The 23,918-nt window shown below is 32.8% G+C and overlaps 1 protein-coding gene across 1 annotated transcript in view; it reads left to right on the forward strand.

Moving 5' to 3' along the window:
- Nucleotides 1–23,918, forward strand: part of LOC135136917 (dipeptidase 1-like) — a 385,862-nt gene that overhangs the window by 237,486 nt on the left and 124,458 nt on the right. The window contains exon 5 of the mRNA XM_064066396.1: nucleotides 19,896–20,221. Coding sequence (XP_063922466.1) covers nucleotides 19,896–20,221 — 326 coding nt within the window. The remainder of the gene's footprint in view (nucleotides 1–19,895; nucleotides 20,222–23,918) is intronic.

Raw genomic sequence — 23,918 nt, forward strand, 5'->3', positions numbered from 1 at the left:
AACCGGCGTTTAATGATCAGAGCCCGTATTTTATCTCCAAGGGAGTGCGGTTAAGTTTTTTGTTTCGGCGCGCCGAGACACCCATCAAAGATCTTTTTCCTGGCGTCGAACGTGTCGATAACCGGGCGAAGGGACGAAGTGGGTCGGCGAAGTAGGTCAGAGCAGGTTCAGGGACGTAAGGGACCTTCCGAATACGAACTGACCCTCGTAATTAGTTTTCGCGCCGAATAATTAACACTCGTCGCTATAATTACATCGTACGTATTCATCAAGGGACCGGAAAAATCCGCTTGTTCGACGCAAATCCGACGCATAAATATCGGAAGAGGGACGGCTGATTAAACTCAGGGACTAATGAGCGGTGAAGGCTGCGATTAAAAGAAACGGGGGACAGAGGCTGCAGGTATGAGGTGTGGACGTATTCCGGAGTGGCTGGAGCAGTGGTCCGGGTAAAATATAGTGCTGACTTAATAAGAAACGTAGACGGATTGGCAAAAACGAGTAGAAAAATTGAAAGATTAATAGCGAACATCGCGCTAATAGAACGCAGGGCGTGCCACAGTGTCAAACAAATTGATGGAACTAGAGGAGAAGAAACCCCGACCCGGGCAAAAATCTGCACTTCGTCGCCTGAGGACTTGTTTGATCCGCAGACCGGAGCGCGCTCAGGCCAGTGTCGACTCTAAGGGTCTAGAATTTCTACGGGAAATAGTTATTATCTAGATGCTTTTATTTACAAATCATGCAACTAGTTTTTTGTTTAAAAACAGTCGAAACATTGAAAAATCCAAAATTTAAAAAACGAAAAATTGAAAAACCAACTTTTGACTTCTCAATTTTCCCATATTTCCGTTTTAGAATTTTTTAGTTATTTTATTCAATTGTTCGGTTTCTAGGTTTTTGATTTTTCAATTTTTCCATTTTTCGACTCCGATTTTTCGGCTTTTGGATTTTTTGATTTTTAAAATTTTTGTTGTCCCAGTTTAGCGATTTTTTTATTTTTCATCTAAATATTCAATTTTTCGATTAATTGATTTTTTTTAACTTTCCCTTTTCTCGATTTCTTGACTCTTTAATTTTGGATTTTCAGATGTTCGATTTCTCGATTTTACAACTTTTGACTTCTTAATTTTCGATATTTCCGTTTTAGAATTTTTTGATGATTTTATTCTTCAATTTTTCGATCTTTCAATTCCTCGGTTTTCCAATTTTTTCAATTTTTCAATTTTCCGAAATTTTAAATTTTCGATTTTTCCAATTTTTCTTTCTTAAAATATTTCGATTTTTCATTTTTATTCATTGAGATTCGGATGTTTCGATGCTTTCATTGTTCATTTGTCATTTTTTTTATTTTTAACTTTTCGATTTTGGTCTACATATTTCGGTTCATCAATTTTTCGATCTTCTGATTTTTCGATTTCTCGATGTTTTCGAATTTTTGGATGTTGTGATTTTCCAATTTGTCGGTTTTTCGATTTTTTACTTTTTTGTTTTTCGTTGTTTCAATTTTCCAATTTTTTAAATTTTCGAGTTTCGATTCCTCGATTTGTTGATTTTTCGCTTTTCCGATTTTTAAATTTTACATTTTCGAATTTTCATTTTTCTGATTTTTTGATGTTTCAATTTCTCCATTTTTCAATTTTACGATTGTAAATTTTAGATTTTTTCAATATCTCTTAATTTTTCAAATTTTGACGTTTTTGAATTTTCAGTTTTTCGATTTCTCAGTTAATCTATTTTTTTATTTTCCCATTTTTCGATTTCTCGACTTTTCTCGGTTTTTCAATGATTCGATTTTTCAGTGTTCCAATTCTTTAATTTTTCGATTTCTCAATTTTCGATTTTCTATTCTGGGACTTCGAATTTTCAATTTTTGAATTTCTCCATTTTTCAATTTTCCATGTTTCAGTTTTAAGATTTTTCGGTCTCTTATATTTTTGGATTTTTTTTTGTTTTGAAATTTCGCAATATTCAGATTTTTCAATTTTCCAATTTTTAAAATTTTCTTGATTCGATTTTTCAATTTGTTGGGTTTTCAGTTTTTCTATTTTTAAATTTTAGATTTTCGAATTTTTATTTTTTTGATTTTTTGGATGTTTCCATTTTCCCAGTTTTCAATTTGACGATATGTTAATTTTTCAATGTTTTCTGAATTTTCAGTTTTCCGATTTCTCAATTAATCCATTTTGTCAATTTGGAGAAATCCAAAAATTGAAAAATCGAAGTCGCAAAATCGAAAAATTGGGAAATCAAAAATCTGAAAATCGAAATTCGATGAAGTGATTTTTTTAACATTCCCATTTCTCAATTTCTTAACCTTTCAATGTTTCGATTTTTCAGTATTTCAATTCTTCAGTTTTTCAATTTTCGATTTTCAGATTTTTGATTTTCCAATTTTTCGATTTTGCGACTTCGATTTTTCAGTCTTGGATTTCTCCATTTTTCAGTTTTCCATTTTTGGTTTCTCAATTTTGGAATTTTTGATTTTTCGGCTTTTCGATTTCTCGATTTTTCAACTTTTGACTTCTCAATTTTTCGATATTTCCGTTTTAGATTTTTTGTAATTTTATTCTTCAATTTCTCGATCTTTCAATTTTTCGGTTTTCCAATTTTACAGTTTTTCGATTTTCATTTTCTCAATTACCCAATTCTTCGATATTTCAGTGTTGGGATTTTTCAATTTTTTGATTTCTCTATTCCGTTGTTTCAGTTTTACATATTTTCAAGTTTTTGAGTCTCCAATTTTTGGATTTTAAAATTTTTCAATTTTGCAATTTTTGACGTTTCTGAATATTCAAATTTTCAATCTCTCAATTTGTCGATCAATTGATTGATTTTATGATTATCCCATTTCTCGATCTCTCGACTTTTTTCAATTTTTCGGTTTCTAGGTTTTTCATTTTCAATTTTCCGATTTTTCGACTTTGGAATTTCTTGCTTTTTCAACTTTTCGTTGTCCCAGTTTAACTTTTTTTTAATTTTTCGACTAGGTGTTCAATTTTTCGATTTGTCAATTACCGATTTTCAGTAGTTTGATTTCCTAATTTTTCCATTTTGGGACTTTGAATTTTCAATTTTTGAATTTCTCCATTTTTCAATTTTCCATGTTTCAGTTTCAAGATTTTTCGGTCTTTTTTATATTTTTTTTCCATTTTTAAATTTTTGTTGTTTTGAAATTTCGCAATATTTAGTTTTTTCAATTTTACAATTTTTTAAACTTTCGAGATTTTTCAATTTGTTGGGTTTTCAGTTTTTCTATTTTTAAATTTTAGATTTTCAAATTTTTATTTTTTTGATTTTTTGGATGTTTCCATTTTCCCAGTTTTCAATTTTACGATATTTTAATTTTTATTATTAAAAAATCATTATTAAAAACTTATTTTTAAAATTGAAAAATCGAAGTCGCAAAATCGAAAAATTGGGAAATCAAAAATCTGAAAATCGAAATTCGATAAAGTGATTTTTTTTAACATTCCCATTTCTCAGTTTCCTAACCTTTCAATGTTTCAATTTTTCAGTATTTCAATTCTTCAGTTATTCAATTTTCCAATTTTCGATTTTCAGATTTTTGATTTTCCAATTTTTCGATTTTGCGACTTCGATTTTTCAGTCTTGGGATTTCTCCATTTTTCAATTTTCCATTTTCTGATTTTTGAATTTTGGAAGTTTTGATTTTTCGGCTTTTCGATTTCTCGATTTTTCAACTTTTGAATTCTCAATTTTTCGATATTTCCGTTTTAGATTTTTTGTAATTTTATTCTTCAATTTCTCGATCTTTCAATTTTTCGGTTTTCCAATTATTCAGTTTTTCGATTTTCAATTTCTCGATTACCCAATTCTTCGATGTTTCAGTGTTGGGATTTTTCTATTTTTCGATTTTTCTATTCCGTTGTTTCAGTTTTACGAATTTTCAATTTTTTGAATCTCCAATTTTTAGATTTTATTTTTCAATTTTGCAATATTTGACGGTTCTGAATTTTCAATTTTTTGATCTCTCAATTTCTCGATCAATTGATTGAGTGTATGATTTTCTCGTTTCTCGATCTCTCGAATTTTTTCATTTTTTCAATTTTTCAATTTTTCGGTTTCTAGGTTTTTCATTTTCAATTTTCCGATTTTTCGACTTTTGGATTTCTTGCTTTTTCAATTTTTCGATGTACCAGTTTAACTTTTTCGATATTTAATTTTTTTAGTTTCTCAATTTCTGACGTTTCTCAATTCTTCAATTTTTATATTTTCCAATTTTCGATTATCAGACTTTTGATTTCCCGATTTTTCAATCTTTGGATTTCCCCATTTTTCAAATTTCCATCTTTCAGTTTAGGGATTTTTCGATTTTCCTCAAATTTTTCGTCCACTTTTCGAATTTTTGATATTTTGGTTAGGCGATTTTGCAATACATATTTCGATTTTTCAAGATTTCGACTTTCGGTTTTGATGTTTCAGTTTTAGAATTTTCTAGTTATTTTATTCTTCAATTTCTCGATTTTTTTATTTCTTGGTTTTTCAATTTTTCAATTTCCGGATTTTCAGTTTTTCGATTACCCAATTTTGTGATATTTCAGTGTAGACGTTTTTTTATTTTTTTAGTACAGTTTTACGATTTTTCAATTTTTTGACTCTCCAATTTTTAGCTTTTTAAATTTTTCCATTTTGCTGTTTTTGGCATTTCTCAACTTCTCGATTTTTCTCGGTTTTTCTATTTTTCTATTTTTCTATTTTTCGATTTCTCAATTTTCCGATTAATTGATTTTTTAACTTGCAGTGTTTCAATTCTTTAATTTTTCAATTTTTAAATTTTCGATTTTCAGATTTTTGATTTTCCAATTTTTCGATTTTGCGACTTCGATTTTTCAGTTTTTGGATTTCTCCATTTTTCAGTTTTCCATTTTTTGATTTTTGAATATTGGAATTTTTGATTTTCCGGCTTTTCGATTTCTCGATTTTTCAACTTTTGACTTCTCAGTTTTTCGATATTTCCGTTTTAGATTTTTTGTAATTTTATTCTTCAATTTCTCGATCTTTCAATTTTTCGGTTTTCCAATTTTACAGTTTTTCGATTTTTAATTTCTCGATTACCCAATTCTTCGATATTTCAGTGTTGGAATTTTTCAATTTTTTGATTTCTCTATTCCGTTGTTTCAGTTTTACAGATTTTCAAGTTTTTAAGTCTCCAATTTTTGGATTTTTAAATTTTTCAATTTTGCAATTTTTGACGTTTCTGAATATTCAAATTTTCAATCTCTCAATTTGTTAATCAATTGATTGATTTTGTGATTTTCCCATTTCTCGATCTCTCGACTTTGTCAATTTTTCGGTTTCTAGGTTTTTCATTTTCAATTTTCCCATTTTTCGACTTTGGGATTTCTTGCTTTTTCAGCTTTTCAATGTCCCAGTTTAACTTTTTTTTAGTTTTTCAATTTTTGACATCTCTCAATTCTTCAATTTTCCATCTTAGTTTAAGGATTTTTCGATTTTCCTCAAATTTTTCTTCCATTTTTCGAATTTTTGATATTTCAACATTTCGACTTCTCAACGTTTCCGTTTCTCGATCTCATGTTTTGATGTTCCAATTTCTTGAAATCTTTCAATTTATCAATTTTTCAGTTTTTTTATTCAATTTTCCAAATTTTCCAATTTTTTAAATTTTGAATTTCTCGGTTTTCTGATTTTTTGACTTTTCAGTTTTTCAATTTTTGAATACCTATTTTCATTTTTCAATATTTATATTTTTCAATTTTCGATTTTTTAAATTTTTGATTTTTCAAATTTTCAATTTTTTGTATTAAACATTTTTCTATTTTACGATTGTTACGATGTTTCGATTTTTTGACATCTTAGTTATTCGATTTTTAAAATTGTTCGACTTTTCGATCTTTAAATTTTAAGATTTTTCAAGTTTTCGTTTTCTCAATTTTTCAACATTTTAATTTTGGGACCTTTTCAATCTCTGGAATTTTCAATTTTTGGGTATTTTAATTTTTCGATTCTTTGAAGTTTCGATTACTCGATCTTTCGATTTTTTCAGTTTTCGGTTTTGATTTTCCAGTTTTAGAATCTTCTAGTTATTTTATTCTTCAATTTTTCGATTTTTTTATTTCTTGGTTTTTCAATTTTTCAATTTCTGGAATTTCAGTTTTTCGATTACCCAATTTTGTGATATTTCAGTGTTGACATTTTTTAATTTTTTTAGTTCAGTTTTACGATTTTTAAATTTTTTGACTCTCCAATTTTTCGATTTGTAAATTTTTCCATTTTGCAGTTTTTGACGTTTTTCAATTTCACGATTTTTCTCGGTTTTTCTATTTTTCTATTTTTCAATTTTTCGATTAACTGATTTTTTAACTTTCAGTGTTTCAATTCTTCAATTTTTAGATTTTTCGATTTTCAGATTTTTTATTTTTCCAATTTTTTGAATTTTGGAATTTAGATTTCTAACCACCCTATACAGTGGGGTGTAATTGTCTATTTCTACCCTCAACAAAAAACAACCATGAGGAGGTGAAATTCCAAATTTGCACTAAACCTCCATTAACAGGAACCTCAATGAAGTGAAACCTAGTAGGTACCCAATTCCCCCAGGAAACTTCCACACACTCTAAATACAAAAAGTTTAAATGTCGTAAATCTTCCGGAAACCTCTACAAACAACCACCACATGAAGTTGAAACGCTTTAGGTGGCTAATTCCCCCAGGAAACATCCACAGACTGTTAGCACACGAAAATCAAACCCCGTATTTGTGCAAGAAAATGGACGCAAATAGAATTTAGAGGTGAACCAATTCCTCCAGGAAGCTACACTTTCAACACAATGTTGCAGTTCTGCTTTTTGTAAAGCAGCGGATCATAAGCCACATTTTATTTACTTTTTTTTTCAAAGTAATAATTTCCACCCTTGAGGTAAATAGAGGGCGAAGTTAAAGCGGCCCTCGTGTTTGCCGTGCAGTGGCGTTGTGCAGCTCCAGCTTTGACTTTCGTCTTTGTTGCTCTTCCAGCGGTTTATAAATTTATTGTTTAATTCTTTTTCTCATTTGGATTTCTTTGCCGCCGCTTTTTACGGACCGCCCCAGGCGGGAGGTCTAATATTGTAACGTTCTGTTTAACTTTGCTGTCTTCGTAACTTACCGTTTGTAAATTTGACGTTGGGGCTAATTAAAGCCAGGTCTTGTTTTGGCCGAAAAACGTCTACGAACGAGTTACTCCGCTGTATCTAATCGAAAATTACCAAACAAACACATGTGCGGAAAGTTCAAATAAAAACTACCCCATTAGGATTTTTCTTTAGTTTCAAGGGAGCTTTGATCAGTCAATAGTGGCTGCAGTGTCGAGCTAACTAGGGGTAAATGCAGCGGATAATCGACTCCGCTGGCCAGGTTAATGATTGCACCTTTGCCTTTTTCAACTTTCCGCTGGTTCGATATCGGGCTCATTATTTTCTTTAATCACGCCGATTTCCAAACAAACCCGCGCCACTTCACAAACGTTCGCTAATGCAAATTTTCAGCAGTTAACCGTCGAGATAATAATTGCCTGCAAAGTTTCTCTGTTCGCGAAGACGACGCTCCGCTCTCCCTTATCTCTCCTTATCAAACAATGCGTAAACACTGAAGTGTACAAATGTAGAGCGGAGGCGTTGCATATTTGAATAACGGGACGTGTGGATCCAGACTCGCCTACGCAAAAAATGGTTTTATTTCATAAAATTGCACCCCGGAATGGTAAATATTTGAAACGGGACTTGCTTTGTGTCAAACTGGATGGGTTCGTTGGATTATTCACGAGCGCGGATGTCTCGGCCGGAGAAATGATCAGCGAACCTGTGTTCCTGCAGACGTCGACCTACGTTGCGGTTTTCATTAGACGAAAAGACGATACATCCAAATGTAATTTTTAACTTGGAAAGCTGAATAAGGCAGCGACGGGCTCTTCCGCCGTTTCCGTTTCGTATGCGGCGGCTGGGGCTTTCTGGTGTTTGCTTCGGCTTATTCGACTTTGTACTTGTGTTGTAATCTTCGGCTTTATTACTGCATATTTTATTTAGGGGCGGCGTCGAGCTAAATCTGGCTCTTAGTGCGACGACACGCGATTTTTAATGCAGCAGACGGGACGAGGGGGTTGTCCAAACAACACGATGGGGCCTGGGCTCACACTCGGGATCGTTGCTTGCATACCATCACATATATACCTATTAATTGTGTTATATTATATTAGTTCTCTTTTTGGTTACGTAACATGTGTGATTTTTCTGCAATATAAAGCCCAAAAGTTAGGTGGTACTTAATACCTTAGTACATTTCTCAATTTTTCGATTAACTGGCTTTTTAACTTTTCCATTTCTCGATTTCTCGACTTTTCAATGTTTCAATTTTTTAGTGTTTCAATTCTTCAATTTTTCGATTTTTCACATTTCGGTTTTCATATTTTTGATTTCCCAATTTTTTTAATTTTGAATTTTAGATTTTCGGGTTTCCGATTTTTTGACGTTTCAGTTTTTTTCAATTTTTCAATTTGTACATTTTATATTTTTGAATTTTTCGTTTTTTTCAAATTTTTGACTTTTATATTTAACATGTTTCGAGTTTACGATTTTTGATATTGCGATTTTTTGCCATCTTGGTTTTTTCAACTTTTCGATTTTTCAAATTTTCGATTATTCAATTTTTCAACATTTTTATTTTGGGAGATTTTCAATTTCTGGATTTTTCAATTTTTGGGTATATTAATTTTTCGAATTTTTGATGTTTCGATTCTTCAGTTACTCGATTTTTCACTTTTCAGTTTCAGATTTTTGATTTCCCAATTGTTACGGTCTTACGATTTTTCGAATTTTTGATTTTTAAATTTTTAAATTTTGCAATTTTTCAATTTTTTGGTTTTTATGTTTTTGATTTTTTGATTTTTCGATTTTTCGACTTTTGGATTTCTTGATTTTTCAATTTTTCGATATCCCAGTGTAACAATTTTTTAATGTTTCGACTAGATATGCAATCTTTAGATATTTAAATTTTCCAATTTTTGACGTTTGTAAATTTTGAATTTTTAGATTATGTAATTGATATTTTAACTTTCCCATTTCTCGACTTTTCAATGTTTCAATTCTTCAATTTCTCGATTTTTCACTTTTCAATTTCAGATTTTTGATTTCCCAATTGTTTAAATTTTGGATTCTCGATTTTTCGGATTTCCGATTTTTTGACGTTTCAGTTTTTTCCAATTTTTCAATTTTTACATTTTATATTTTTTAATTTTTCATTTCTTCAATATTTTAATTCGTCAATATTTAAATTTTAGATTTCCCGATTTTTCAAATTTTCGATTTCTCAAGTTTACAACATTTTAATTTTGGGAGCTTTTCAATTTCTGGATTTTTCAATTTTTGAGTACATTAATTTTTGGATTTTTTGATGTTTCGATTGCTCGATCTTTGGATTTTTTGAATTTTCGATTTTTGAATTTTAAAATTTCTCAATTTAGTATTTTTTGACATTTCTGAATTTGCAATTTTTCGATTTCTCAATTTCTCGATCAACTGATTTTATGGTTTTCCCATTTCTCGATTTCTCGACATTTCTAAGGGTTTCCAATTTTCCAGTTTCTCGATTCAATTACATGAATTTTTAACTTTCCCATTTCTCGATTACTCCACTTTTCAATGTTTCAGTTCTTCATTTTTTCGGTTTTTCACTTTTCGGTTTTCAAATTTTGTATTTCTCAATTTTTTAAAATTTGGATTTACGATTTCTCGGTTTCCTGTTTTTTCGACTTTTCAGATTTTACATTTTATGTTTTTGAATTTTTCATTTCTTCAATATTTTAATTCGTCAAAGTTTAAATTTTAGATTTTTCTATTTCTCAATTTTTCAGTTCTTCAATATTTCTATTTTTCAATTTTTAGAAATTTGACATTTTTGATTTTTTCAAATTTTTCACTTTTTTAACATTTTTCGAGTTTACGATTTTTTATATTTCTCAATTTTTCAAAATTTCAATTTTGGGACCTTTTCAATCTCTGGATTTTTCAGTTATTGGGTGAATTAATTTTCCGAATTTTTGATGTTTCGATTGCTCGGTCTTTCGATTGTTGGAGGTTTGGATTTTTAAATTTCTCAATTTTGCAATTTTTGACTTTTCTGAATTTTCAATTTTTCAGTTTCTAGGATTTTGATTTTTCGATTTTTAGACTTTAAGATTTCTTGATTTTTAAATTTTTTAAAATTTGGATTTACGATTTCTCGGTTTCCTGATTTTTTGACTTTTCAGTTTTTACGTTTTATATTTTTGAATTTTTCTGTTTTTCAATATTTCCATTTTTGATTTTTCAAATTTTTTACTTTTTATATTTAACATTTTCCGAGTTTACGATTTTTGATATTTAGATTTTGCAGTACTTCGATTTTTCAATTTTTCAACATTTCGACATCTCAACGTTTCCATTTCTTGATTTCTCAAAATTTTTCAATTTCTTGGAATATTTCAATTTATCGATGATGTTTCAGTTTTTCGATTCTTCAATTTTCCTATTTTTCAATTTTTCCAATATTTTAAATTTTGGTTTCTCAATTTCTCGGTTCTTTGTTTTTTTGACTTTTCAGCTTTCCAATTTTTCGATATTTTAATTTTGCAATTTTTTAAATTTCAGATTTTTCGATTTCTCAGTTTTTCAGTTCTTCGGTACTTATTGTTTACAATTTTTCGAATTTTTAAATTTTTGATTTTACAAATTTTCGATTTTACGATTTTTTGACATCTTGGTTATTCAACTTTTGAAATTTTCCGAACTTTTCGATTTTTAGATTTCCCGATTTTTCAAGATTTCGGTTTCTTAATTTTTCAACATTTCAATTCTGGGACCTTTTGAATTTCTGGATTTTTCATTTTTTCAAGTTTTTCAATTTTTCGACTATTGGATTTGATGATTTTTCAATTTTTCGGTTTTCCGATTTTTTGACGTTTCAGTTTTTATATTTGATATTTTTGAATTTTTCATTTCTTGGATATTTTAATTCGTCACAAATTTTAGATTTTCGATTTCTTCATTTATCTGTTCTTCAATATTTCCATTTTTCAATTTTTCGAATTTTGAAATTTTCGATTTTTCAAATTTTTGACTTTTTATATTTAACATTTTTCGAGTTTACGATATTTCAATTTTTTGACATCTTGGTTATTCGATTTTTGAAATTTTTCGACTTTTCGATTTTTAGATTTCCAGATTTTTCAGGTTTTCTATTTCTCATTTTTCAACATTTCAATTCTGGAACCGTTTCAATCTCTAGACTTTTCAATTCTTGAGTATTTTAATCTTTCGAATTTTTGATGTTTCGATTGCTGGGTCTTTCGATTTTTCAAGTTTTCTACTTTTAATTTCTTAAATTTTTTAATTTTTTAATTTTTGACGTTTCTAAATTTTTAATTTTTCGGTTATGCAATTGATTTTTTTAATTTCCCATTTCTCGATTTCTCAACTTTTCAATGTTTCGATGTTTTAGTGTTTCAATCCGTCAATTTTTCGATTTTGGACTTTTCGGTTTTCAGATTTTTGATTTCCCAATTTTTTAAAATTTGGATGTTCGATTTTTCGGTTTTCTGATGTTTTGATCTTTCAGTTTTTCAATTTTTGCATTTTTTCATTCTCTGAATTTTTCAGTTTTTGCTCGATCTTTCGATTTTTCGAATGTTCGATTTTTCAATTTTTTAATTTGGCATTTTTTGACGTTTCCAAATTTGCAATTTTTCGATTTCTGAATTTCGCGTTCAACTGATTTTATGGTTTTCCCATTTCTCGATTTCTCGACTTTTCTCGGTTTTCAATTTTTCTATTTTCCAATTTTCGGGTTTCTAGGTTTTTGATTTTTTGGATTTCTTGTTTTTTCAGTTTTTGACGTTTCTAAATTTTGAATTTTTCGATTATATAATTGAATTTTTAACTTTCCCATTTCTCGATTACTCGACTTTTCAATGTTTCAGTTCTTCATTTTTTAGATTTTTCACTTTTCGGTTTTCAGATTTTTTATTTACCAATTTTTAAAAATTTGGATTTACGATTTCTCGAATTTTACATTTTATATTTTTGAATTTTTCATTTCTTCGATATTTTAACTCGTCAATTTCTTAAATTTTATATTTTCCGATTTCTCGATTTTTCAGTTCTTCAATATTTCTATTTTTCAATTTTTCGAATTTTGACATTTTTGATTTTTCACATTTTAACATTTTTCGAGTTTACGATTTTTGATATCTCCATTTTTTGACATCTTGGTTATCCGATTTTTGAAATTTTTCGACTTTTCAATTTTTAGATTTTCCGATTTTTCAAGTTTTCGATTTCTTAATTTTTCAACATTTCAATTCTGGAACCTTTTGAATCTCTGGATTTCTCCATTTATGGGTATTTTAATTTTTCGAATTTTTGATGTTTCAATTGCTTGGTCTTTCGATTCTTCGTCTTTTCGGTTTTTAAATTTTTCGGTTTTGCAATTTTTGACGTTTCTGAATTTTCAATTTCTCGATCAAGTGATTTTATGATTTTACAATTTCTCGATTTCTCAACATTTCTCGGTTTTTCGGTTTTTCTATTTCTTCAATTTTTCGGTTTCTAAGTTTTTGATTTTTTAATTTTCCAATTTTTCGATGTTCCAGTTTAACCTTCTATTTTTCAATTTTTCGAATATTGAATTTTTTGATTTTTGAAGCTTTCAATTTTTATATTTAACTTTTTTCGAGTTTACGATTTTTGATATTTCGACTTTTTGCCATCTGGGTTATTCAATTTTTGAAATTTTCCATCTTTTCGATTTTTAGATTTTCGGATTGAAAAACTTGAAAAAGTTTTCGATTTTTCAATTTTTCAACATTTCAATTTTGAGACCTTTTCAATCTCTAGATTTTTCAATTTTTGGGTATATTATATATCTTTCGACGTTTCGAATTTAAAATTTTTCAATTTTTCAATTTTGCCATTTTTGACGTTTCTAAATTTTCAATTTTTCAATTTCTCTATTTCTCGATCAATTGATTTTCTGATTTCTCAATTTTTCAACTTTTCTCGGTTTTTAAATTTTTCGGTTTCTAGGTTTTTGATTTTTCGATTCTTCGATTTTTCGACTTTTGGATTTGTTGATTTTTCAATTTTTCCATGTTCCAGTTTAACGATTTTTTAATTTTTCAACTAAATATTCAAATTTTCGGTATTTAGATAGACAGATAGATAGATAAGTTTATTGCACAACAGTACAAACGGTTAGTTAACAGTGTATACCTACTGATAATTAACTTAACTAACCTAAGAATAAAACAAATATTTGAATTTTGCAATTTTTCAATTTTTGATGTTTCCAAATTTTTAATTTTTCGATTGAGTAATTGATTTTTTGACTTTCCCAGTACTCGATTTCTCGACTTTTCAATGTTTCGATTTTGTAGTGTTTCAATTTTCAGTTTTTCGATTTTTGAGTTTTCGGTTTTCAAACTTTAGATTTTCCAATTTTTTAAACTATGGATTTTCAATTTCTCGGTTTTCTGATTTTTTAACTTTTCATTTTTCAATTTTTCATTTTTTACATTTTATATTTTTGAATTTTTCATTTCTTTCTTTATTTTCATATTTTAATTCGTCAATTTCTTAAATTTTAGATTTTTCGATTTCTCTATTTTTCAATTCTTAAATATTTCTATTTTTCAATTTTTCGAATTTTGAATTTTTTTTTTAATTTTTGGCTTTTTGTAATTAACATTTTTCGAGTTTATGATTTTTGATCTTTCGATTTTTTGACATATTAGTTACCCGATTTTTGAAATTTTTCGAATTTTCGATTTTTAGATTTCCTGATTTCAAGTTCTTGATTTTTCAATTTTTCAACAATTTTTTTCAATTCTGGGACTTTTTGAATCTCTGGATTTCTCTATTTTTAGTATCTTAATTTTTCGAATGTTTGATGCTCGGTCTTTCGATTTTTCGGCGTTTCCATTTTAAAATTTTGCAATTTTTGACGATTCAGAATTTCCGATTTTTCGATTTGTCAGTTTCTAGATCAATTGATTCTAAGACTTTCCCATTTATCGATTTCTCCACTTTTCTCGGTTTTTCAATTTTTCTATTTTTCGGTTTTTAGGTTTTCGATTTTTCGATCTTTTGTCTTTTGGATTTCTTGATTTTTCAATTTTTCGATGTCCCAGTTTAACGATTTTTTAATTTTTCGACTAGATATTCAACTTTTCGATATTTAAGTTTTTCAATTTTTCGATTTTTGACGTTTCTAAATTTTGAATTTTTCAATTATGTAATTGATTTTTTGACTTTCCCATTTCCCGATACCTCGACTTTTCAATGTTTCGATTTTTCAGTGTTTCAGTTCTTCAATTTTCGATTTTTAGATTTTTGATTTCCCAATTTTTCGTTTTTGCAACTTCGATTTTTCAATTTTTGGATTTCTCCATTTTTCAAGAGTCCATGTTTCAGTTTCGGGATTTTTCGATTTTTCTTAAACTTTTCTTTCATTTTTCAATTTTTTTGATATTTTGGTTTTGGGATTTTCAATGTTTCAATTTTTTAATTTTTCGAGATTTCGACTTCTCGACGCGACGTTTCCATTTCTCGATTTCTCGATATTTTGATATTTCAATTTCTTGGAATTTTTCAATTTATCGATTTTTCAGTTTTTCGATTATTCATTCAATTCTTCAAGTTTTCAACTTCTCCAATTTTTGAATTTTGGATTTTTGATTTCTCGGTTTTTTGATTTTTTGTCTTTTCAGTAATTCAATTTTTCGATATTTTAGTTTTTCAATTTTTTAAATTTTACATTGTTTCCTCGATTCTTCAGTTCTTCAAAATTTCTATTTTTCAATTTTTCAATTTTCTATATTCTAAAAAAAAAAGACATTTGGGGCCCCCGACAAGGTTTCGCCTTCTTTAAAAAAGAAGATTTGAGCGCCCCGAGAAAGTTTCAGAATCTTAAAAAGACATTTGGCGCCCCCGAGAAGGTTTTACATTTTTAAATAAAGAGGGGCGTATTCTCACTTTTTCGAGAAAGTGGGGTAAAGAAAAAAAGAAAAAAAAACGAACGGCCAAGTTTGGAATCGAACGCGTGACGTCCGGTCTGCATACCTGACTCATAACCACTAGACCACGACCGGGATGCCTTACGCTAATGGTAAACTATTATTATACCGGGCATAATATTTTTTCAAACACTTGGACTGTTAGGGAAAAACTCAAAGCGGATTCATACACCACACTATTAGGATTATTTGTTGAAATGACTTCATCAAATTGTTGGTGCGGACAATTAGCAAAATTTTGGTTAGCATTTAACCATCTACATGGTATTATTACATGTATATAGTTTCGGAGTTTACGTGTCTAATAAAAATGGATACAGGCAGACAGACACCAGGCAGACAGACAGACAGACAGGACAGACAGACGGAAACGGGAGAATACTTTTTTCGTAGTCTAGGAATCTTGAAACGTCGATGTTTTCACACTGAAAAAAGCTTGAAAAGTGATATTTCTGAAGTTTTTTAACCAATTTCTTCGATCTACAAACTCTAGAATGTGGAACATTAACCCAATCGTCTCCTTTTCGCAAAATAAGTAGATACTGCACCTGTTTTTGTTAGTAAAAACAGAAATTTTGGAATTTTAGAACAGTATACAAACCGTACCATAACATGTTGTTGAAGCATGGAGGAAAGAACACAGAACATCAAAACTTAAGAAGAAAGAGTAGAACGTAATAGAAGAGATGAAGAACCACCAAGCGGGAGAAGAAGAAAAAGAAGAAAGAAAACACAAGCACCTACAAATACACCGTAATTGGAAACAGAAGAAAAGGAAGACCAAAACTGGGATAGAAGAAAGACGTAGAAGACCTAAAGAAGATAGTAGTAACCGACTGGAGACAAAAAACACACAGTAGCAAGCAATGGCAGAAGATAGTAAAACAAATCATGGATCTATTAGGCCTTTAGCGCTGACGTTCTGGATTGTTGATTACATAACATGTCCACACTCACCGGTCGGTCAATCAGTGGAAGCCCCGAGCTCTCTTCGGTGAATTGCTGGTTGCATACCGGCGCATGTATATTAACAAGGGCAATTACGGTCCCTTTTCCTGAGGTACGTCCCCAGACACAGATATCGACTCGCCGGAATTATGGGCGACATTTGCATGTGCTGGCGGAGGCTAAAGCCCCGTTCACTATAAACTAACCCCGAATGGGTCGTGATGTAATAAAGGTGTTACATCATGAACACGTTCGCCCCCAGCCTCAGACGCAGAATGGCGTCCGTTAATGCACGGTTTATGTCTTGTTGTGTATTTTTTCGGGCGAGATTAGCCCCTTAATGAATTTAAAATATTCCGTGTCTTGTAATTTGGGCCGAAAACCCAAAGCCGGATTAATCCGGCAGACCATAAAATATGTTAATATTGTCTGGGTTAATTTCAGCTTTGGGATTCATCGTGTTCGTCTCCGTTTTAGCACGGGCACGTTGTATTTCATTTCGGAATGGCGGATCTTATGGCCTCGTTGACGTGATTCAATCGGGAGATCAGACCTTTTGTCTTCGGATTTGCGGCGACAAGATTTCCAAAATTGCGGCTGCGCTTTTGAATTTTTTATCGCCATATTTCACCCGCCAAATCCCGTAATCCCATTATTACTTTTAATCAAAATTATTTCCGCTCTGCCCGAAAAAAACGCTAAATATTTAATAAGCGCCACCATAATTTTCCGCCCGATGACGTCCTTGATTTAAGGCTGATTTTCAGATGACAGGGGCTTTTTTCGCTGGACGGCGACGTTTCGTGAGCAATTAAGCCGCAACTTTTTAATTGCGTTAGGAAGGGGGTGCGGCATTCAATAACTCAGCCCGATTAGAGGGTGCTGGCGGGACCCAGGAAGGAACTGTAAACAACTACTTCCTGTAGTGTACGGGATATTGGATTATGCGGCGACTTAATAGTATCAAATCCCCAAAGACACGGGACATGGGGCGATTAGTTTTATTCAATTTAGTGGAAATTGGACTCCCTTGACCACACCACGCCTTTCCAATTACAACTTCATTTACAAAAATTACGACTCTCAACGCTTACCTCAAAAATCGGCGACCGAATTTTAACCTATAAATTAACTAAGGTTTAAACCACGCCAGATTGAGCCGCGAGCTACGCAGAACCTGGGGATGCTTATTTTGGCGCAGAGCTGCCGCCTTAAAAAGGCGTTTCTGGAAGGTATATGGGCCGAGATATTGGATTACGCGATAACTTAATTGTATTGGCTCCCCGAAGACATGGATGGAAGGCAGTGATTAGTTTTATCCAATTTGTAGGGGGAGAGATTTTTTGGTGCCGAGATGATTAAGTGGCGGCGTAACTTCGCTCTAAAACACGAACAAATTTAAAGTGGAATCAAACCAGATATGTCTCGAATAGGAATCGGAAGCATTTAATCCGGGCATCAACAGGCCACGCCAGAGTGGGAAGTCGTGTTGACTTTTAGTCGGAAAACCACAACGCGTAAATAAAAGAAAAATATCACTCCTCGGGCGCTCGTTTTCCCTCTCCCGGCTTAAATGTTGTGAAGTAGATTACAAATTAATAGGTGGCAAACTTTAGCAATGACTAAACTAGTCTCGCTGGCTCCCTGAAAAGGGGAAGTTTGAATTGAGCCCTCGCGTTAAGATACAACCTCACTAACTGAAACTAATTAATGAAATAAACGTACCCGAATTAGTTTGATAAATAATGTAAGATGATTACACAGTCGTAGACAAAAACACTCAGACGTCTTATGTGTGTGCTTAGTACTATGTACCTATGAGGGCTTAAGCTTTCGGCGTCTAACAAATGGGAAATTTTCCTCTTCATTAACTCGCTTTATATGCGCTATACGCGGAATACGGACTTATTACGATACGTCCACTTGTTCGTCTTGAGCGCTAGCCCAATTAAGCTCAGAATCGGGTTATTCCGGAGCCCGGAAACATGAAGGGAGAAAAATGAAAAACTAATGTCGAGACGAGACACAATGAACGAAAATGAGATTTCCCGGAAAGCGCTAAGAACATATGCTCATTTACTATTTTACTTTTAAGCAGGGAGTATTGTGGCGACCGCACGTCACTATGCCATTTTCCACACATTTGTCCCTTCGCCATCACACATAATAGATCGCCCATCAGTAATGACAATGTATGTAACGAAACGACTGCGCACACATGTTCCCGAATTTTCGGGATTTTCCAGGCGACTGTAGCTCAAACAGCAGTGACATTAATCCCGCCAAAACCGCAGAATTAATTTCGTTTTTAGTGCGTATGGCAGGTGCAGCGGGTGTAAATTTTTAATGCGTGTCCAGTCCCCCTTTCAAGAAGGTATATTTATATTTCCACGGCCTCGTCACCTCGTTCGCGTCAAATCAATTCTCACAGTCGACCAAACCGTAATTTATTTAATGAGCGCGAGTCAATAGCCATCGCGGTGAATATTTCAGTGCGGTTTTTGATTTGTAGCGCAGCAAAAATTCAGTCGATACAGGGCCCAGTAATTCCGCTACAAACGTATTAATTAATTAACCGGCGTAAATTTTATTATTCATTATCCGTATAGGGGGCGATAATAGTTAAGTTTATTTTACGATAATTGTGAAATTTAAAGCTAATAAAAAGTTGAAGTTCTTATTCGTTTTACGCGTGTCTTTCTACTTTTATGGGTAGTAAAAGAATTTTATAATCGAGCTTTCGAATAATTAATTAACAAATCCTCGTGCTGCGGACTACGTGGGATGAATTCAACTCGACCGTAAATAAATTATGATCGAAGAGTCTGTTTTCTTGTTATTTGTTTAGGCTAGTGAAACAGTAGTAATTGAAGTTTACTACCCTTCACGAAGAAGAGTAGCTTGACGGATAGTAAACACCGCATTATCGACCATAATGGGTTATGTCCGGGAATAATATTACTGTCGGTATGTAATTTATGTAATGCTAGATGTGTCCCACATCTTCGACATTACAGGTCTCTTAGATACGGCTTGGGTAGAATTACGGTATAAACTCGCTGTTTTGGTCAAGGGTATCATTACAAGCTAAGTTTGAATTTAGAGTTGCCTCCCAGGAACTGTGGCTGGGTTCGATATTAATAATACCGGCAGCTGCAAGCGTTCGATTAGGCAATTAAGGCACGACATACTCTCACACAATAACTACCTAAACCAAAAAATCGTTCAGCAACTTCCATTTACTTTATGGTAGGGAGTATTGTGGCGGCCACTTTTCGAATTAACGCCGTAAATGTTTTTCTATCCACCAGGGTTTGACTTCGTTTCATTCGAGACCTCATTAATTAGCGTCTGTTTTATTAACCCGGTGCGTGTCCGATTTGATTGACTCCGCGTTCTGTTTGTCCACACATCATAAACGTCAATTATTAACGGCATTTTGACACCGACACTTGCTGGTCGGTCCCATTCGCCATCAATAAAACTCCATCTCGTTTGCAATCTGTGGGAATATTTGCTCGCAACGATCCCTAACCAAGGGTCCGGTGTTTGGGAATATTACGAATGTATCAACCAGCCTCCGGGTATTGTTAATTCGTGTTTGCTTTCCTTATTTTTCGACCAGGATAATGGACGTGCTCCCTACTGCGGTTAGAATGGGCCGGAGGGTCAGCCTCGAAGTTACAAAGCTTCCTCAAGTGTAAGTCATTACTGCGTACACTCCACGTATCTCCGGATTTTCGATCAAAAACGAGAAAGGAAAACATCCCTCAGCGTAATGGTCTTTTTATCAGCGGCGCAAATTACCCCCGTTATGAAATTCTATACCTGTAAAAATTCCGTTTGTAAATTGGATTTGCTAACGAACGCGTTGCTTTATTTGCAGGAATCGAGCTCTCGACCCGCCACTGGTGGATAATCGTGACTGTGTTGCTGCTGGCGGCGGCGGCCGGGGTCGGGGTTCCTATCGCCTTAAAGATAAGCTCAAGTGCCTCCTTCGAGGAACGCTTGGAGTTCGCCACACGATTGCTCCAAGAAGTGCCTCTAATCGACGGTCATAACGACCTCCCGTGGAACATCCGCAAGTTCCTCCACAACAAGCTGAAGAACTTCAAGTTCAACGAGGATCTGCGGAACGTCTCCCCGTGGTCCACCAGCGCCTGGAGCCACACGGACCTGGTCAGGCTGAAGGCCGGACACGTCGCCGCGCAGGTACGTTCCAAAAATTATCTAAAGCACTAAATCACTTAAAACGTACTCAGGTTTCCTATTTTTAACGCCGGACTATTGTCTCTGCGGCTTATTGCCCCTCCTACGCTTGATTTATCCCCAATTAGTCCGATCCGCGTTCCTCCCCGGAAATTGCAAATGAGCGCGGCAATCCGGACCCGCCAAACACCTGTTCTTCAAGTGCCATCCCGGAGTAATCCGGCGTTTTCGCGGCCGCGCCACCTGCTCCGGAAGAGAATAATAATTGCCGGTGTCTCGACCCTCGATCGGCTGCCAGATTATTAAAGATGGGTTCTGGGAGGGCCAATTACGCCAATAACAACTTTCAATTAGTGAATTACGAGAAGACCCTCTCCTTTACGGTTCTCTTTAGGGCTCTTGCCGATGCCCTAAATTAAGTTCGAGGCTAATGGCGCGTCAGCACAGGTGACTATGTTCAATAAAAAGTCCACCGTCGGGTTTACGTCGACTTTAATTAGAACGGCTCGAGGCTACCTGTACCGGAATAATTCGCTTCCGCACGATGGGGAGTAAACGTTTTTCAGAACAGTTATTTTTATGTGTTTATTAGATATAACAGGTTGACATTGTTTAATACAAATTTTATATAGAGATTTTTAAATCAAGTAAAATTTCGACTTTTCCGGCATTGGTCTAAAATTTTTCCCAAATCACAAAACTCCGAGATTCTTTCAAATAACATGCTGAAAAAACAAGACAAGGAATCTGCAAGATTTTTTCAACTACTTCAAAAACCAGACGCAAGGGGTCCCTGAGATTCTTTCAAACTACTTCAAAAACAAAAGGGGTCCCTGAGAATCTTTTAAACTACTTCAAAAATCAGATACAAGGAGTTTCTGAGATTCATTCTAACTACTTTCAAAACCAGACACAAAGTATCCCGCAGATTTTTTCAAACTATTTTAAACAAAACAAAATAGGTCACGGCGATTCTTTCAAACTACTTCAAAAACAAAACAAAAGCGGCCCCTGAGATTTTTTCAAACCTTTTCAAAAACAAAACAAAAGGAACTCCGAGATTCTTTAAAACCTCTTCAAAAACAAAACAAAAGCACCCCGAAATTCTTTAAAACCTCTTCAAAAACAAAACACAAGGAGCCCCGAGATTCTTTCAAACCTCTTCAAAACGAAAACAAAGGGAGCCCCGAGATTCTTTCAAACCTCTTCAAAAACAAAACACAAGGAGCCTTGAGATTCTTTCAAACTATTTTAAACAAAACAAAACAGGTTACGGCGATTCTTTCAAACTACTTCAAAAACAAAACAAAAGCGGCCCCTGACATTTTTTCAAACCTTTTCAAAAACAAAACAAAAGGAACTCCGAGATTCTTTAAAACCTCTTCAAAAACAAAACAAAAGCACCCCGAGATTCTTTAAAACCTCTTCAAAAAAAAAGCAAACGGAGCCCCGAGATTCTTTAAAACTTCTTCAAAAACAAGACAAATGGAGCCCCGAGATTCTTTCAAATCTCTTCAAAAACAAAATAAAAAGAAGCCCCGAGATTCTTTCAAACCTCTTCAAAAACAAAACAAAAGGAGCCCCGTGATTCTTTCAAACCTCTTCAAAAACGAAACAAAAGGAGCCCCGAGATTCTTTCAAACCTCTTCAAAAACAAAACAAAAGCAGCCCCGAGATTCTTTAAAACCTCTTCAAAAACAAAACACAAGGAGCCCCGAGATTCTTTCAAACTATTTTAAACAAAACAAAATAGGTTACGGCGATTCTTTCAAACTACTTCAAAAACAAAACAAAAGCGGCCCCTGAGATTTTTTCAAACCTTCTCAAAAACAAAACAAAAGGAGCCCCGAGATTCTTTAAAACCTCTTCAAAAACAAAACAAAAGCACCCAGAGACTCTTTAAAACCTCTTCATTAAAAAAAAAAAGCAAACGGAGCCCCGAGATTCTTTAAAACCTCTTCAAAAACAAGACAAACGGAGCCCCGAGATTCTTTCAAATCTCTTCAAAAACTAAATAAAAGCATCCCCGAGATTCTTTAAAACCTCTTCAAAAACAAAACAAAAGCACCCCGAGATTCTTTAAAACCTCTTCAAAAAAAAAAAAATAAACGCAGTCCCGAGATTCTTTAAAACCTCTTCAAAAACAAAAAAAATGGAACCCCGAGATTCTTTCAAATCTCTGCAAAAACAAAATAAAAAGAAGCCCCGAGATTCTTTCAAACCTCTTCAAAAACAAAACAAAAGGAGCCCCGTGATTCTTTCAAACCTCTTCAAAAACAAAACAAAAGGAGCTCCGAGATTCTTTCAAACCTCTTCAAAAATAAAACAAAAGGAGCCCCGAGATTCTTTAAAACCTCTTCAAAAACGAAACAGAAAGAGCCCCGAGATTCCTTCAAGCTTCTTCAAAAAAAAAACCGAAAGGAGCCCCGAGATTCTTTCAAACCTCTTCAAAAACAAAACAAAAGGAGCCCCGAGATTCTTTAAAACCTCTTCAAAAACAAAACAAAAGAAGCCCCGAGATTCTTTCAAACCTCTTCAAAAACAAAACACAAGGAGCCCCGAGATTCTTTCAAACTACTACATAAACAAAAATAGGAGCCCCCCCAGATTCTTTCAAAGAACTCCAAAAACCAAACACAAGGAGTAGTTGAGATTCTTTTAAACTACTTCAAAAACCAGACACAAGAAGTCCCCAAGATTCTTTCATACTACTTCAAAAATAAAACAAAAGTAGCCCCAAGATTCTTTCAAATTACTTCAAAAACAAAAATAGGAGTCCTTGAAAACAGACATACGAAGTCCCCAAGATTGTTTCAAACGACTTCAAAAACAAAACAAACGTAGCCCCGAGATTCTTTCAAACCTCTTCAAAAACAAAACATAAAGAGTCCCCGAGACTTTTAAAGTAGCTCAAAAACCAGACACAAGAAGCCCGCGAGATTCTTTCAAACTACTTCAAAAACAAAACAAAATGAGCCCCGGGATTCTTTCAAACCACTTCAAAAACCAAAAAAGAGCCCCCGAGATTTGTTTAAACAACTTTAAAAACAAAACAAAAAGGGTCTCCGAGATTCTTTCAAACTACCTCAAAAACCAGACACAAGAAGTCCCCAAGTTTCTTTCATACTACTTCAAAAACAAAACAAAAGGAGCCCCGTCATTCTTTAAAACCACTTCAAAAAAAAAGAAACCCCGAGATTCTTTCAAACTACTTCAAAAACAAAACAAAAAGGATCCCCAAGATTCTTTTAAACTACCTTAAAAACCAGACACAATGGATCTCCGACATTCTTTCAAACTACTTCAAAAACCAAACACAAAGGGTCTCTGAGATTCTTTTAAACTACTTTATAATAAATATAATAAACTTCATTAGAAGGCATTAAAGCAAACTCAGTTGCAAATTGCGAAAACTAAAACTATTGCCCCTAAAGGTTGGTCCTTGGCATTGCCGATTCTTAGGACCACCTGAAAATGGCATGAAAAACTGCAGCGAATACTGATATAACAAAATGTTACTCATATATTTTATGACTTTTGATCGTCTAACATTGAATTAAATAGATTTTTTTTTAAAGAATTAAATCAAGTAATTCAAAAAAATTAATGTACTTATTTATAAACTTGTATAGTGAACAACCTTCAAATGTGCTAGTTTTGTGAACAGATGCAGAAAACGTGTTTTTAGTACATAAATTTA

Source organism: Zophobas morio, unplaced genomic scaffold, assembly GCF_036711695.1.
Source record: "Zophobas morio isolate AGI-343-1 ecotype UQ-CSIRO unplaced genomic scaffold, CSIRO_AGI_Zmor_V1 ptg000028l, whole genome shotgun sequence".
Lineage (NCBI taxonomy): Eukaryota > Metazoa > Arthropoda > Insecta > Coleoptera > Tenebrionidae > Zophobas > Zophobas morio.